This window comes from Carettochelys insculpta, chromosome 17 (genome assembly GCF_033958435.1).
Source record: "Carettochelys insculpta isolate YL-2023 chromosome 17, ASM3395843v1, whole genome shotgun sequence".
Classification (NCBI taxonomy): domain Eukaryota; kingdom Metazoa; phylum Chordata; order Testudines; family Carettochelyidae; genus Carettochelys; species Carettochelys insculpta.
Genome location: NC_134153.1, coordinates 24,549,266 through 24,564,067, shown reverse-complemented (window position 1 = coordinate 24,564,067; position 14,802 = coordinate 24,549,266). Strand labels below are relative to the sequence as shown.

Genomic DNA, 14,802 nt, shown 5'->3' with positions numbered 1-14,802 from the left:
AATTCAAAACGATCTGGAGAAATGGTCTGAAGTAAAAAGGATGAAATTCAGTGAGGACAACTGCAAAGTACTCTGAAGGTATTTTGTATTGCCCACGTACAAATGAGGAATGATTGCCTTGGATGGAGCACTGCAGAAAAGGATCTGGGCTCCTAGTGGACCACAAGCTACATATCGGTCCATGATGTGAGAGTATTACAAGAAAAGCAAACCTCATTTTGAGATGTGTTGGCAGGCATGTTGTAAGCAAGACAAAAGAAGTATTGGTGCTCTTTTCCATGCTGATTAGGCCTCAGCGGAATTATTGTATCTTGTTATGGGCACCACATTTTAAGAAAGATGTGACAAATTGGTGAAAATCAAGAAAGGAACAACAAAAATGATTAAGGGTTTAGAAAACATGACCTATGAAGATTGATTGATTGAAAGTATTATGTTTCTTTTGTCCAGAGAAGAGGAGAGGATATTTAGTATTGAAGTACATTAAAGATAATTACAAGACTAAGGGACAAAAATTGTTCTCTAATCTCTGAGGGCAAGCCAAGATGCATCAGGTTTAAATTGAAGCCAGAGTGGTTCAGGTTGGACATGAGGAGAAATTTCCTCATTGTGTGACTAAGCACTGGAAAAAATTGCTCTAGGAAGGTTATGGACTCTCTATCTTTTAAGAGCAAGTTAGACAAACTCCCAAATACTCAGTCCTGCTACCAGTGTAGGCATCTGTATTAGATTACTTCTGGAGGTCACTGCCAGTCCTATAATTCTGTTTCACTTAACAAATAGAAGATAAATGAGTGACTTGATTACACTCTGTGCATAGCTACATGGGGAGCAAATATTTAATAATGACCTCTTCATTATAGCCAAAAAAAAAAAACCAGTAATTTCAATCTCTTCCGTTTGCAGACTGCTAAAATTTTTTTGAGTGGAGGTATGGACCCTTCTGTAAATCATAGACATAGCTGATGGATCCAGGTCCATAGAGCACAGGTTGAAAACCACAATTCCATGGTAATGACAAACTTTTCTGGACCTGGGATCCCCAGGAGTCAATGGACTACAGGTTGAAAGCCTCTAGTATGACATGAGCCAATGGCTGGAATTTCAAGCTAGATAAATTGAGCAAGGAAACAAGAGGTATGCTTTTAACATTAAGAGTAATTAACTATTGGAAAATTTACCAAGAGGTGTGGCAGACTCTGCAACACTTGTGATTTTAAAATCAGGTTTGGATGTTTTTCTAAAAGTTGTGCCTGTTTATTTGCTTTTTCCTAAGTATTTTAGGAAAGAGTTGGTAGCCTCACTTTGAGGTCACCCAGAATTTGTTGGTAGAACCCTTGGACTATGTTGGTAGATCCTCTGGACCCCAGTTAGAACCAGGAACCTATGTATAATAACTCACTGAAGGAAGAAGAGAAGCACCAAGTTGCTGATGAGATACCATTCTTTAAGTTAGTCATGACTTGAGACTAAGGTGTGTCGTGAAGAGCTCTTTGAGTGCCTGACAAAGTGAGGTGACTAAGAAGGTGGCAGGTGATACTCAACACATCTGACAAAGCGGATCTTTGCCCACAAAAGCTTATCCTCCAAAATATCTGTTAGTCTATGAGGTGCCACAGGACTTCTTGTTGTTTTTGAAGATACAGGCTAACGCAGCTACCTCTCTGATACAAACTAATAAAGTAATGAACATAGGGATAACCTGTTGAAGTGATTTGTTGGAGAGAGAATTGCTTCCATAACAAGGTAAGATTGGCACCAGAGCTCTCTCTTTGAGCTCTGTTCTTTATCCCTGGGACTCTGAATAGATGAGCTCTTCTGTGGGTTCTCTCTTTAGCATAAAGTTTCTTTGTAAGGTTGAGTAAATTAGCCTCTCTTTAGTTGTAAGACTTGGGAACTGATCCTTTTGGATCAGAGGGTCTAGTAATCCTCCCTAGGCTTGATTATATTTAATTTTTTTCTTGGGTGGGGAAGTGGCTTGTAACAGCTGCAAGAGATGTGGGCTCTTTTCTTCTCTTTAGGCCTCTCGCATGAAGTACACGTATCTTCATGGGTAGAAGCCATTTTGTTACACATTGTGTTACACACACACACACCTTTATGCTCTGGAAACTAATCTGCTCATGCAGTTTTAGAAACATAGGCTGAAATTTGCGAATGCAAGTGCTTACAGGCAAGCCTGTAAGTGAAGAGGGTTGTTAATACTGAAAGATTGGTTGGTTGCTTCTAATATAGGTACGTATACAAGGGCCTTAGATCCTTGGCTTCAGGTGCACTTGAAAATATGGGTTTTAAAACTTTGTTGTACAGGCTTTGTTGCTTGAACTTCATAACAGTAAGGCTATGTTACTTCATAACAGTAATGCAAAGACTTCAGGAGCTGAAAGGGGTCAGGGAAATCTGTGCCTCCGCTCAGCTGCTATTTCATATCCCGCTTGATGGCTCTATAGCAGTTACAGCCAATGCCAACCTGCAAACGTGTGGATACTGTGGCTTCATGCATTCAAGCCCCAACCCAACCACCTGTCATCTCTGTTTCAGCTGACATCAGCCTAGCAGAATGGGGTCGCAAGGCCATAGAGATTGCAGAAAACGAGATGCCAGGTCTGATGAAGATGCGGGAAATGTACGGTGCATCAAAGCCTCTGAAAGGTGCTCGTATCACAGGCTGCCTTCACATGACTGTGCAGACTGCAGTTCTGATAGAGACCCTGGTGGCTCTGGGTGCTGAGGTAAAGATGTCTTTTGGGGTTTCTCTTCAGTGTGTCTCTAGGTAACACTGTGGCATGAATATTGTTTTTGATTTTTGTAATTACACCAAGGAATAGCTGCACAGCCACCTTCCCTTCGGAAGAAAAGGTAAAACTGCTGTTTGCAAACAGATGGGATGTATTTTTGCTTCCCTGGAGAAGCATGTCATGTATCCTCTAGTAACCTAACAATAGTGCCCACTTCAGCCAGCAGGAGGAGGTGCCTGTGATCTCAGTAACTTATTCTGGTATGAGAGTAATCATGTCGCCAGTATAGGAACCCAAGCCAAAGCTGCTGTTAGATTGGGGTCCTGAGCCATGATGCTCAGCACCATTATCAGGCTGCTGGTCATACTGAACCTCCAGTGACTGCTTCCAAAGCAGATAAATCTGCATTTTAAAACTCATCTATCACCTGAAGAGCAGCCAACGAGTTTCTGAATCAGAGTGCAGCCTCTGGCTGCCAAACTGGGTCAGACAATATCGTGGAGGAAGGGATGCTCCAGTAGTCACAAGACTAGGCTGGGATGCTGGAAGCCATATGACCTTGAGCAAGTCGCTTGGATTCTGTGTGCCTCAGTTCCCTGTCTGTAAAACAGATGTAAGAGTATTTCCTCTTCCATCAATGAGTAAGATAAATATGCTCTCAATTCAGAGCAGCTGATGCAATGGTACCAAGGCCATTCATGTACTGCCAACAGAAGTGTGCTGTGATTTTTCAGGGTGCATAATTGCCTATTTGCTGTATAATCTATTTGCCAGAATTTTTCTCAAAATGTTAACATACTTGTTGGATACACCTGTAACATGCTTGGGTTCTGGGTCTCATTACCAGGAAGATGTTGACAGATTGGAGTGAGTTCAGAGAAAAGAATTGAGGAGGAGGCTGGGTGAACTGGCTCGGGAAAAATATGAACCACTTTTTCCAACAGTCTTCCCATTATACACATCCATGTGGAACAGACATAAGAGAACCACCATCTACACATGTGCGTTGGAGTGCTTGTTCTGGAAGGAAGATAGCTGCTGTGTGGGCACAAGGACAGCGACACTTGCAGTTGATACTGCAGCCTTTACTTGCATGAGTCATTCCACTGACTTCAGTAGGACTACCTTTGTAAGGGTTGAGGGACTGCTTCCCTTATGGAGCTAATTAGTTTGAATAAACTGCAGAAACCCACAGTTGTGCTCATTAGAAAGGGCAGTTAAGAATATGAACAAAAACTGCCTGTTCAGCAGTGACTTGTGTATTTCCATTCTGCATAGCAGACTCTCGAATCAGTTGGCGCATTAAAATAAGGCCACAAACTATGCGTTCAGTGCACGTCAGCTACATGGTGGCACTTTTCTAGATTCCTGAACCCAACTATGGGATTTGTGTGGGGAAAGCAGTTAGGCCAGCTGGAAAGCACAGAGAAGAGCTGGTGAGCAAAATCTTAAGGTCGTCTTAGCTGTACTTCTGACTTTTCCTATATCTGCATTCTCATTGCTGCATACTCAGTTCCTTTATTGTGCACACAACATAGATGCTTTGAAAATTGATTTTAGATGTATCTGCTTTGTATTTGACCCAAACTTTTAATACCCTACCATAGTCTGTATTCTGTGAACATCTATAACTAGGTCTGTATCAAACGCATGGTCCGTTTTTGTAAATGTCCTGATCAGACTTCAAGCATCTTGACTGTACTGGTATCGCACATTTAAACATTAAATTTCACTGTATTCTATCAAAATGGGAATAGGTATAAAAACAGCAAAATATAAATGTGTTAAGCCTTTAAAGTCAGCATTTCTCCGACTAGTGATCTGGACCAAACAGGGAGTCAATATTGCCACCTTTGTTGCTGTGCTGCCTTCAGAGCTGAGTTAGAAGCGTAATTTCTCCCATAATCTCTGCAGATGTTCTGAACGAGGCAGGAATTTGGGCTGATTTACTCTGCTCCCAGTCCGTCTTCGTGTAGCTCCTAGAACACCAAGATCATGTTTTCTTTTGCCCCTTGTCTAGGAAGTTGCTCAACAAGTAAAACTAGTCTTGGTTTCTGTTCCAGGTTCAGTGGTCAAGTTGCAACATTTTTTCCACCCAGGACCATGCTGCTGCTGCTGTTGCTAAAACCGGTATTCCTGGTAAGTCCTCTGGTCTCACTTGACTCTAAGTCAGCAACGGGCAACTCAGCCTAGTGAGTGGATCACATGCTTGGCTCTCCCTCACAGTGGTCTGCAAGATTGCTGTAACCAAGGAGCACACAGCTCTCACAGTCGAAGTTGTTGTGTGCAATCAGCAAGCCCCTGACTTTGCCCACCCTCACTTTAGGTGCCTGTCACTTCACTAGACTGGTAGGGAGAAACTATGTGAACGGAAACCAACAGAATCTGGCAACCTTTCACATGGGCAATGGTAAACATGTCTTGCAGGCCACACATAGAACCCCGATGGGCCACAGGCTGCCCACCACTGATCTAAGTGGTTTAGGCTGCCTGGTTTAACTAACCAAAGCATGAGCAAATCAAACTCTGAGAATAAACTCCAGGACAGAAATAATCCCCCAAAGCAGCATCTATAACGTTGTGGGAAGTTTTAACCAAGTTGCATCAGATGGCAATCCAGTATCTTGAAAATGCTTGATCCGGCAATAACAACTATAAGATCTTTGATAGTTGCCACCTTAATTCTGGTTTATTGAGGCTGTCTGTGCTGTGGCTGGGAGCAAGTTTGGGTAGATGGCCTCTGATAGCTCAGCTGAAGTTAGTGCAGTGAAAGTACTAGCACAGGTGGTATGGTTCAGCCACAAATTGCATTCTGCAGCCCACCCGGTAGGCATTGGTAGTGCTTACTCAAGAGGAGCAGGTGAGTGTGTCTGGGCTGGGAGGTGTGCTCCCAGTGTAATGTTAACATACCTTCAGGTGATGAAACTGGGTGAGCTGATAAAAATGAGGGCTGCATATGGTGTTCATGGAATAGGGCTTCTAGGGCGTGGCAGCAGACCCAGGGCTAACTGGCCAATGGGAATATGCTTGTCCAAAAATATTCAATGTCCTTTCCAGCTGGCTACAGTGGCAGTATTTGAGATGTGTTGACCCCAAAGGGATGCATGCTGTGTTGTAAACTACCATCCGCAGAGCTGTTCAGCAGGTTACTCTGCTGTTTTGCTGCTGCTGTAGGTTGAAAGGTGATAGCACAGCTTTAATCAGTCATCCATATAAATATGCTCAGAAGACACCTTAGTGTGATCAGGCTTTGGAGCAGTCTGCTTTTAAAAATGAAGTCATGTGGCCCCTTATAGATTTTTTTTTTTTTTTTGGAACATGCATCTAATGAAGTGGGTCTTTTCCCACAAAACTTAGGCTGTGGAAAATCTGTAAGTCTATAAGGTGTCGCAGGCCTTCTCGGTATTTTTGCAGCTACAGAGTAACCAGCCACCCCTCTGATACTCTGTGCTTTAAGTAGTTGTTCCTCTTTAGAGGAAGAGCAGTAGGTGATGCTAAAATTGCAGGTGTTTTTCATCTAGTAACTAAAAGTGCTTGAATCCATTGCATAAAAATCTCCATCAGAATCTTGCTAACCCTGTCACAGATCATGTGTGTAACAAGGTGAAGAGGCAGTGAAAGTCCTTCTCAGTTTCATGGTTGCTTTTTGTGCCATCTGTCTTTATGCCTGGCTCCCCCCATGTGGGATTTTTTTCCCCCCTTGGTTTGTAGCCATTCAAAACTGTCTAGTCTTTCTCTTTAATTTGTCTATCCTTGTATGCCAAGGAACCAGAAACAGGAGGCACACCACTTGGGAGGCAGGTTCTGGTTTTCTGGCCCATGATGTTACTCATGGTGTAGTCAGTCTCCAAGGTTGGCATGGCCCCTCCTTCTCCTGTTGCATCTTGGGAAGCTAAGGACAGGATTTCACCTTGCTGCTTGGCCTCTGCTAGAATTTCTATTCTTTGTGGGTTCAAATCCCTCTTTCAGTTTTCTAGCCAGCGCTTTGCATGCTGAACCTACCAGACTGCAAAGCTGCAGAGGGACGTGGCACTTCACGTGTGACTTCTCTGAAAGCATCTGCGGAAAGAGTAGTAGCAGAATAGACTGTCAGCCGGTGCTGAAGAGTGCATGAGCATTGTATTGCGTGCCCTGCCACAAGCTACCTGCGCAACAGCCTCTGCAATAACTGAATGCATGAGGTACCTAGCGAGACATGAGGCAAGTGCACAAGTGCCTGGGAAAGGGGAGGGAGGTGGTGTTGGCTTTGAAATTGGGGAGAGGTGGAGAGTGGTAACGCAGCTGTGAGGCTTCGTTTTACTGTCATTTTGCTTTCTGTTGAGGGGGAGGTTAGTGTCTGGTAAGCTCTGACCAAGGGCCTGTAATTTTGTGGCCTGGAACCTGAGGCAAAGCTGATTGTACCCTGCTTGCTCTGGGAGAGATCCATTTTCAGCTGCAAATGCAGAGTCATTTGTCATCACTGCCTCCAGACTTGATTACTCTGACTCCTAGGGCAGCCCGTGTGGTTGTACGCCCTGGTACCGGGGGCCGCTGCTGGAATGCTGATCTGTGCACTTCAGTATGGACACAGTGCTTCGTGTTTGGGAGACCCAAGTAACTATGTCTTGTGTTTGCTGCGGTGCAGTGTTTGCCTGGAAAGGGGAGACAGACGAGGAATACGTGTGGTGCATCGAGCAGACCCTCTACTTCAAGAACGGGCAGCCCTTGAACATGATTTTAGATGACGGTGGCGACCTCACCAACCTGGTCCATACCAAATACCCGCAGCTCTTGAAAGGTACGTGACGACCACCACACAGACAATAAATAAGGCTGTTTCCATCCGAGTTTGAATCTCTCCCTCCTGTGTTGGGCAGCATGGGTATACCCCGACAGGCTTCGAACTAGTTGTTAGATTGCTTAGCTGTTATGGAGGATTTCAGCCTCCTACTGACACAAGCGCCTGTTCTCAGCTCTGGTACTGTCCCCCCTTTCGCTGTGCCTCTCTGTGAGAGTGGGAGATGACATGGGCTCCTGGCAGAGGAGCATCTGGGGCTGCTCACCTAATAGCTTGTGACAGGGTGCTCAGCTTGTTGCTAGGATGGTGTCACCTCCAGGCCGCTTGGGGAAGTAGCTTCACAAGGTTGATGCCTGTTACCCTGGGGGCCCATCGTCTCTCCATCCTTCTCTCTCTCAGCTGCTGCTGCCTCATTGTGATTGGGCCATCCAGCCAGGTCACGGTGTGTTTTCCTCTTTTTGGTGTACCAGTTGTTCTCCAGCAGTTGTAAGTGGTGTTCCCATGCATTGCCACTTTCTCTCTCTTAAGCAGGCTTCCCACTCATTGCCCTGTGGTGCCCCACCCTCAGTGACTGGCAGTGGAACCTGGGCCTGCCCCTGCTCAGGGACCCTCTAGCTGGCCTCAATGAGTGTTCCCTTCTGGACCTTACTGCTTTTCCTTGAGGCTTTTCCTTACCATCTGGGACTCCCTCCCCATGGATGCCAGATTCTCAGCTTCCTCCTCCCCAGATGTAACTGGGTTACCTGCTCCACAGCAGTAGTCACCAACCAGTTGATAGTGATGGACTGGTCGATTGTGAGGACTTCCCTGGTTGATCAGTCCCCAGTAGGGCTAATACCAAGGCTGGCTCCCCACCTGGCCCAGCTCCATGTTGCTCCCAGAAGCAGCCATCATGCCCTGTGGCCCTGAGGGAGGGGAAGGAGGCAGGGGTCTCAGCGACTGGCTACTGCCTACAAGCTCTGCTCCCACAGCACCCCTGGCCTGGAGCAGGGAACTGTTGCCAAAGGGGTCTGCAGGGCCAGTGCCTACAGAGAATGGCAGTGCCTTCCTCCTCTCCTCACTTCTAGGACTACAGGGCCCATGGGTTTCTTCTGAGAGTGGCTTGGGGCCAGGACAGGCAGGGAACTTGCCTTACCTCAGGTGGCTCCCAGTTGGTGGTGCAGTGGGGCAAAGTGCCACCCAGTGGGAGCCTATGCCCCAGTGTCTGTCCCAGAACCAGCGCCCCTCAGCTCCTTCCACTCCAGGCTCAGCCCGAAGCCCCTCCCACACTGTAAACCCCTCGGCCCTAGCCCAGGGCCTGCACCCTTCCCAAACCCCTGCTGCAGCCTGGTGAAAGTGAGTGACGCTGGGGGGAGAGCAAGCCATGTGGAGTGAGCAGGACTTTGCCTTGGAAGGGGTAAGGAGGAATCATGGTGTGCCCATACATTAAAAAGTGATATTGGGTGTCAGAAAGGTTGGAGGCCACTGCTCCCGGGGGGTGACTGCAGATCTTCCAGCCTCTGTCTGCTCTGAGCTCCTGGGCTTTATGCTGGGCCTCCTCTCTCTTCCGGAGTAAGCTTCTGACTCCAACTGGTTCCTTCCACACCGTTTGTCTCTCTCTCCTTTGGTTCCAGCCTGATCCAGTTACTCGTTCTCAGAACCAGTGTGGGGAGTACACCTCATCACATACATGGCGCTTTTTTTTTTCCCCCTTCCAGAATTATCTAGTAGCTGTTCCCTGCAGTTGTTGGTTTTTCCCCCACTCTAATAACTTGTCTCTGTCCCTCTGAAGTCAGTGGATGAATCTGTGACCACCTGCAGCTTTCCTTCGCAGAACACTTTCTGCAGAATGTTACATGTAGCCGATGTGCTCTGACCCTGGTTTATATCAGTAGTCCAAAGGGCTGGTGAAATCTGTAGTGATTGGGCTCATGTCACAAAGAGTCAAACTGACAGAGTAGGTCATCCTGTTAATATCCTAAAAAAGAATGCTTAACATGGGTGATGCTAATTTGGGGAGGTAGCTCGCGATGCTAACAAGGGTCAGCTCTCTAGTGAATTAGTGTGCATCACAGAGGTAGATTGGTGGCACTGGTTTGCACCAGGGAAGTAGGATGCCAGCTTTCCTCTCTTCAGGGATGCCGGCACCCCTAGACAGTGCTACGTCAATCCACAGAGCCCCTCGGTGGTTCTGCTACATCACTGTTTCCTCGCATGCAGCAAACCTGCTGTTCCATCGTTGGCCTCTTAAAGACCTGACCATTTTGCCAAACACTCCAGTGGGTTTAGGTTGTAAAATAGTATTCCTGGGGGCTAAACTGAGACCGTTCAACTCATTGGCTTGTGCCATGGCTCACAGCGGTGAGACTTCTGCTGTAGTCTGTTGCACTTGCTAAGCAAAGATTGGTCTGTGGTTACTACATAGGGGTTGGTCTGTGGCCATTGTGTGTATCTAGAAAGCATTAGACAGAACAATAGAAGAGCATTCTGGAAGGCGTATGTTGAATCAGTGCAGGTGCTAGAGCTTGCTATGCTTACCCACGTTGCTGCTCTAGGATTTGCAGCGGGAGCTATGTTCAATCCCCTCTTTGGCATCATGAAAGCAGGGGCTTGTGATCACCATAGCTTATGTTGCTGTTCTGGGACAGAGCCAGGCACTGCCAGTGCAGGTTGTGCAGTGGGTACTTCTGTGCGACATCTGACATGAACGGCGATGCCAGGATTCTCAGCATGATTGGTTGCTTCCCAATAAATCACTTCAACATGCAGACGTCTCTTCCTGCAGACTTGTATCCTTCTGTCAGACTTGTCTCCTCAGGGCTGAAGCTGCTCTGATGCATCTGCCCCCAGGGCATAAGCCACTTGCTAATTGAGGTGTTTAGGAAGAAATGTACCCCATTGGGAGGCCTTTTCACTGTGGGATTTCATGTACTTTCCTCTAAATCACCTGGCACCGGCTGCCACCAATGGTGCATTTTTGAAGTAGGTGGGCCAGCTGGTCCTTAAATCTTCCCTGTAGGCAGCTTCTTTCCTCAGCTGAGATAATTGTGAAAGGTGAGAGGATGAAAGGCAGAACTGAGGTGTTGGAGGCCCCTCCTGGTGGCCCCCCCTGAGGAGCCACAGAAAGAGGAGGAGGAGGAACTGGCTGAAAGCATTACGGAGGTGGTGCCAGGCCTCAGTGCAAACCGCACTGTTCTGCCCTTGGGAGGAGAAGGAATTAGGCAGAGAACAAAAGTCCAAGCGCAGATAAGTCTTGCGGGCTTGGAGAAATACAAGGGTCTAAAGAGCACCTGGATTTAATGGAGGAAGCATTGCTCTTTGTAGGATGTTCTTGTGTTTATGGAACTAGTTCCCTCCCATTCGTCAGCAGAGCCCTTCTGCCGCCAGCAGATGGGGCCTGTAGTGTACGTGTGGTGTTGTGACATGCTCCCCAGGGCGTTGCTGTCTGTTGGGTTGCACATCTCGTTCCTCTCCCTGGGAAAGGCGGAAGTGTGAGTGTTGAACAGACATCCATTGTTCAAAGGGAGGGTCAGTGGCACAAGTGTATCAACAAGCGAGGAGCTGGAAGGGCCTGCTGCTCATTAGGGCAGAACACCTCTCGTGCCGGAAGCCTTGCTCTGAATTCCAAGAGAGGATTGCCCTCTCCTGGCTGTAGTTAAAAGCAGCCCCAGATAAAATCTTCAGTTCAGTCCTCATGGCCTGAGGTCACTAGCAGCTGGGAAGGAGACAGTAGTTCAATAGTAGCAAGTCATAGTGGGCTTAGTGCTGCAAGATCTGCTTTCAAAGGCAAATAGGCATTGCCAGTGAATCTCCCTGCAGGTAGTTTGCCTGCACTCTGTAGTAGTACAGTTAGAAGCTGGCAGGGCCTTCCAGCAACTAGTGGAATGTTCATCTAAGCCAGGGATGGCCAACTAGTTAGATAGATGAGTGCAAAGAGCCATCTATCAATGGATGATACTTGAGAACCAGGTCAGGCACCCCCAGCTCCCCCCACCCTCTAACTCCATGCTGGCGACTCACCAGAGCCGCTGCGGCCGCCACACTCTTCTCCAACCAGGCAGTGGGGTGTGTGCGCAGAGCGACGTACAGCACTCCTGGCATGTGGTTCTGAGGAGGAACCATATTTAATGGCTCAAAGAGCCCCAGGGCGGCCGCTTCTGATCTATATAATCAACCCTTAAAAGGGAATGAACAAAACCCATCGAGTAAATGAACACACACGAGGGGGAATCAGTGTTATGAAGCAATTCAAAGATGGGTGGTATTGCCACGGAGGGCAGAGTGGCTGCTTACCACAAGGAGACAGATCGTCCGTCATGCCCTAGTGAGGAAATGTTCAAAAGGGAAAGCGGTCAAGCCCTGCCCACCTGCAGTGCTCAGTAATGGCTTTTTGAGTTCAAAGTGCATTTTTATGATCTTTTCTATATTTGGTCTCTTGGGTAAGAGCTCAGTTGACCGTAGGTGAGGTGGGTAGAAAGTGTTAGTCTTCATGCAGAAGTTCCATGGGGTTTAGGCCATGTGTAATTATGATGGGAGAAGGAGCCTATTTAGCAGCGTAATAGCGGTACGTGGTACATTAAGAATTGTGTGGGAGGCTGCAGATGACAGGGGAACGCGTGAACATTAGAAATACCAACCTGGCAAGCTTGTTAAAGGATAGAACCTGTAGGTCTGTGGCTGCTCTTTGTGTCTCAGAATGTACTAGTAAAGATGGTGATAAAAGGTACCTAGACGCCACATTAACATAGAGAACCCCGTGATGGGCATGTCAATTAAAATGTGTGGTAGTTAGTACACTGGGTTGAAATCATCCTGCAGAGAAGGGCAAGGTCACACCCAAGTTTGGAGAGCAGGCTTAGGAACTGCTTTTTGCAGGAAACTGGAGAGAACAGCCGTGGTTAGGGATGGATATGCTCAAGATAACATCCTAGGGCATCAGTCTTAGCCCTTCTGTATGGTTATGCAGAATGGTTCTATAGAAGCTAAGTGGCTCCCCATCCATTTTTCTCTGCCAGCTGCACCAGATGCTTTATCTTGAGTGCCCTCTGGGTAAAGGAAAGGGTAAGGGTAGCACAGAAAGAAGCCAGGATTCCGATATCCATGCTAACAAGAGGCCAGAAATGCTGGGATTAAGGTGTAAGGAAATCATAGCTTGTGTTGGTGCTGTTGTAGCTATGAAATGAGCTGTATGCCTAGTCTGATGGAGGCAGTCAGCTAGAAGTACGCAGAAGGAGTGGGAGTTACTTATTTCAGTTCAGCAGCTATGGTTTGATTCCAGGGGAATCTAACTTGTCCATGATCTCTGAATTTGACCCCAGGAGAGTCCAGGGCCGCCTCTGCATATACAGTTTAACTTGTATTGTTTTCCTAATGGCTTTGTTAACATGGTGGGAACAGCTGTGCTGATGCTGAGTTCTAGTTAGTGGATTATTTTGGTTAAGCTTGATATGATTCAAGATCTGTTTGTTTTCTAGAAATAAATCTCGTTTAAACCAAAAAAGTGTCCACTCAGGTTTTTTCTCCAGTTAAGATCATAAGAATGGCCACATTGGGTCAGACCAAAGGTCCATCTAGCTCAGTATCCTGTCTTCTGTCTTCCAACAGTGGCCAATGCCAGATGCCCCAGAGGGCGTGAACAGAACAGGGAATCATTGAGTCATCCATTTCCAGCCTCTGGCAAATGGAGGCTACAGACACCATTCCTACCCATCCTGGCTAATAAGTACTGATGGACCTAACCTCCAGAAATTTATCTAGTTCTGTTTCAAACCCTGTTAAAGTCCTTTTCTTCACAACATCCTTTTGTTGGTTTTAAACCTGCTATCCCTTAATTAGATTTTGTAACCCCCTAGTTCTTGTATTATGAAAACTAATAAATAACTTTTCCTTTTTCACTTTCTCCACAGTTCTCATGATTTTATAGACTTCTATTATGTTCCCCTTTATTCTCCTCATTTCTAAGATGCAAAGTCCCAGTCTTTTAAATCTTTGTTCATATGACACCCATTCCAAATCCTTAATTATTTTGTTGCCATTTTCTGAGCATTTTTCAATGCCAAAACATCTTTTTTGAGGTGAGGTGACCTCATCTGTACTCAGTATTCAGGATGTAGGTGTACCATGCATTTGTGTAGAGGCAATCCGATATTCTTTGTCTTAGTCGCTGTCCCTTTTTAAATTGTTCCTAACATTGTTGGATTTTTTTGACTGCTGCTCCACAGAGTGGATGTTTTCAGAGAGTTATGTACAATGACTCCAAGATCTCTCGCTTTTGAGGTGGTTATAGCTAAATTAGTCCCCATCACTTTGTATAGTTGGGATTATTTTTTTCCAGTATACATTGCTTTACTATAGTTTCAACTAATTTGTCTCGTTCAACTAGGCAGTTTGAAAAGAACATCTGAAGGTGAACCTGTGAAACTTTGACATAAGTAAGCCCTGTGCTGGTATAAATGTACTTTCTTCTCGTCCACTCGATGTGTAGTGGAGGCTGTTTTAGGCTCTTCCCTGATTTTGACTTGTTTGGCTCCCTCTCACCATAGAAAGCATTGAAATCCCTCTCTGCATAGTGAATTCTTTGCTCACTGCTTTACATAGCTTCCTGCTCATTCTTCCTTGTCACATTATTGTTTAAGCAGGAGTTCCCCTTATTTGCACATTTTCTTTTCATGCTCTGCGGGTAAAGTCATGACAGATGGCTTGTTGCATTAACATTTCCAGCATCATAAATGCAAGTTTACGTCTCTGGAGACGCATGGGTGTAAACGCTCTTTTTCCATCATATATGCAAGTTGGATTCTGAAGCCATTTGGCAAAACTGTGAACTTTAGTGCACAAACATTTAGGATTTTTTGGCACTGATCCTCCCCACCCTACCTCAGGAGAACTCCTGCAAAGGATCCCTAGAGGGCAGCATTGAACCGCTCATTGGTGTGTCTGTTGAGCTATGGCTCGCACAAAGGTTTGGGAGGGCTGCTTCTGTTGATTTTTCGTCTCTCCTGAGTGCAGTGAGAGGGAAATAGGCAGACCATTTCGATTTTATGCAATTTCTCTTTCAGTTAAGGTAGAAATGAGGGCTGTGATTCGGTTGTAGTTGGCAGAATTTTGTACTTAATAAGGGACAGGTGTATTAAGTGGCTGGCTTACGCCCTTTTGAAGAAGGGGAATGCACCAGGCAATAGCTGGCCACAGATATTGCGGGGAGGAGATGAACTATTGTTACTGGTCTAACTGACAATTTTGGTAATTGGGCTGCTATCATAGACTTTGCTCCCCCTTAAAGAGAACCTCATGGAGATCTTGCATGTA

General features: G+C 46.2%; 1 protein-coding gene across 1 annotated transcript in view; it reads left to right on the top strand.

The window, feature by feature from the left end:
• AHCY (adenosylhomocysteinase) overlaps positions 1-14,802 on the top strand; it is a 45,778-nt gene that overhangs the window by 1,736 nt on the left and 29,240 nt on the right. Inside the window, exons 2-4 of the mRNA XM_075012135.1 lie at positions 2,542-2,732; positions 4,802-4,877; positions 7,363-7,515. Coding sequence (XP_074868236.1) covers positions 2,542-2,732; positions 4,802-4,877; positions 7,363-7,515 — 420 coding nt within the window. The remainder of the gene's footprint in view (positions 1-2,541; positions 2,733-4,801; positions 4,878-7,362; positions 7,516-14,802) is intronic.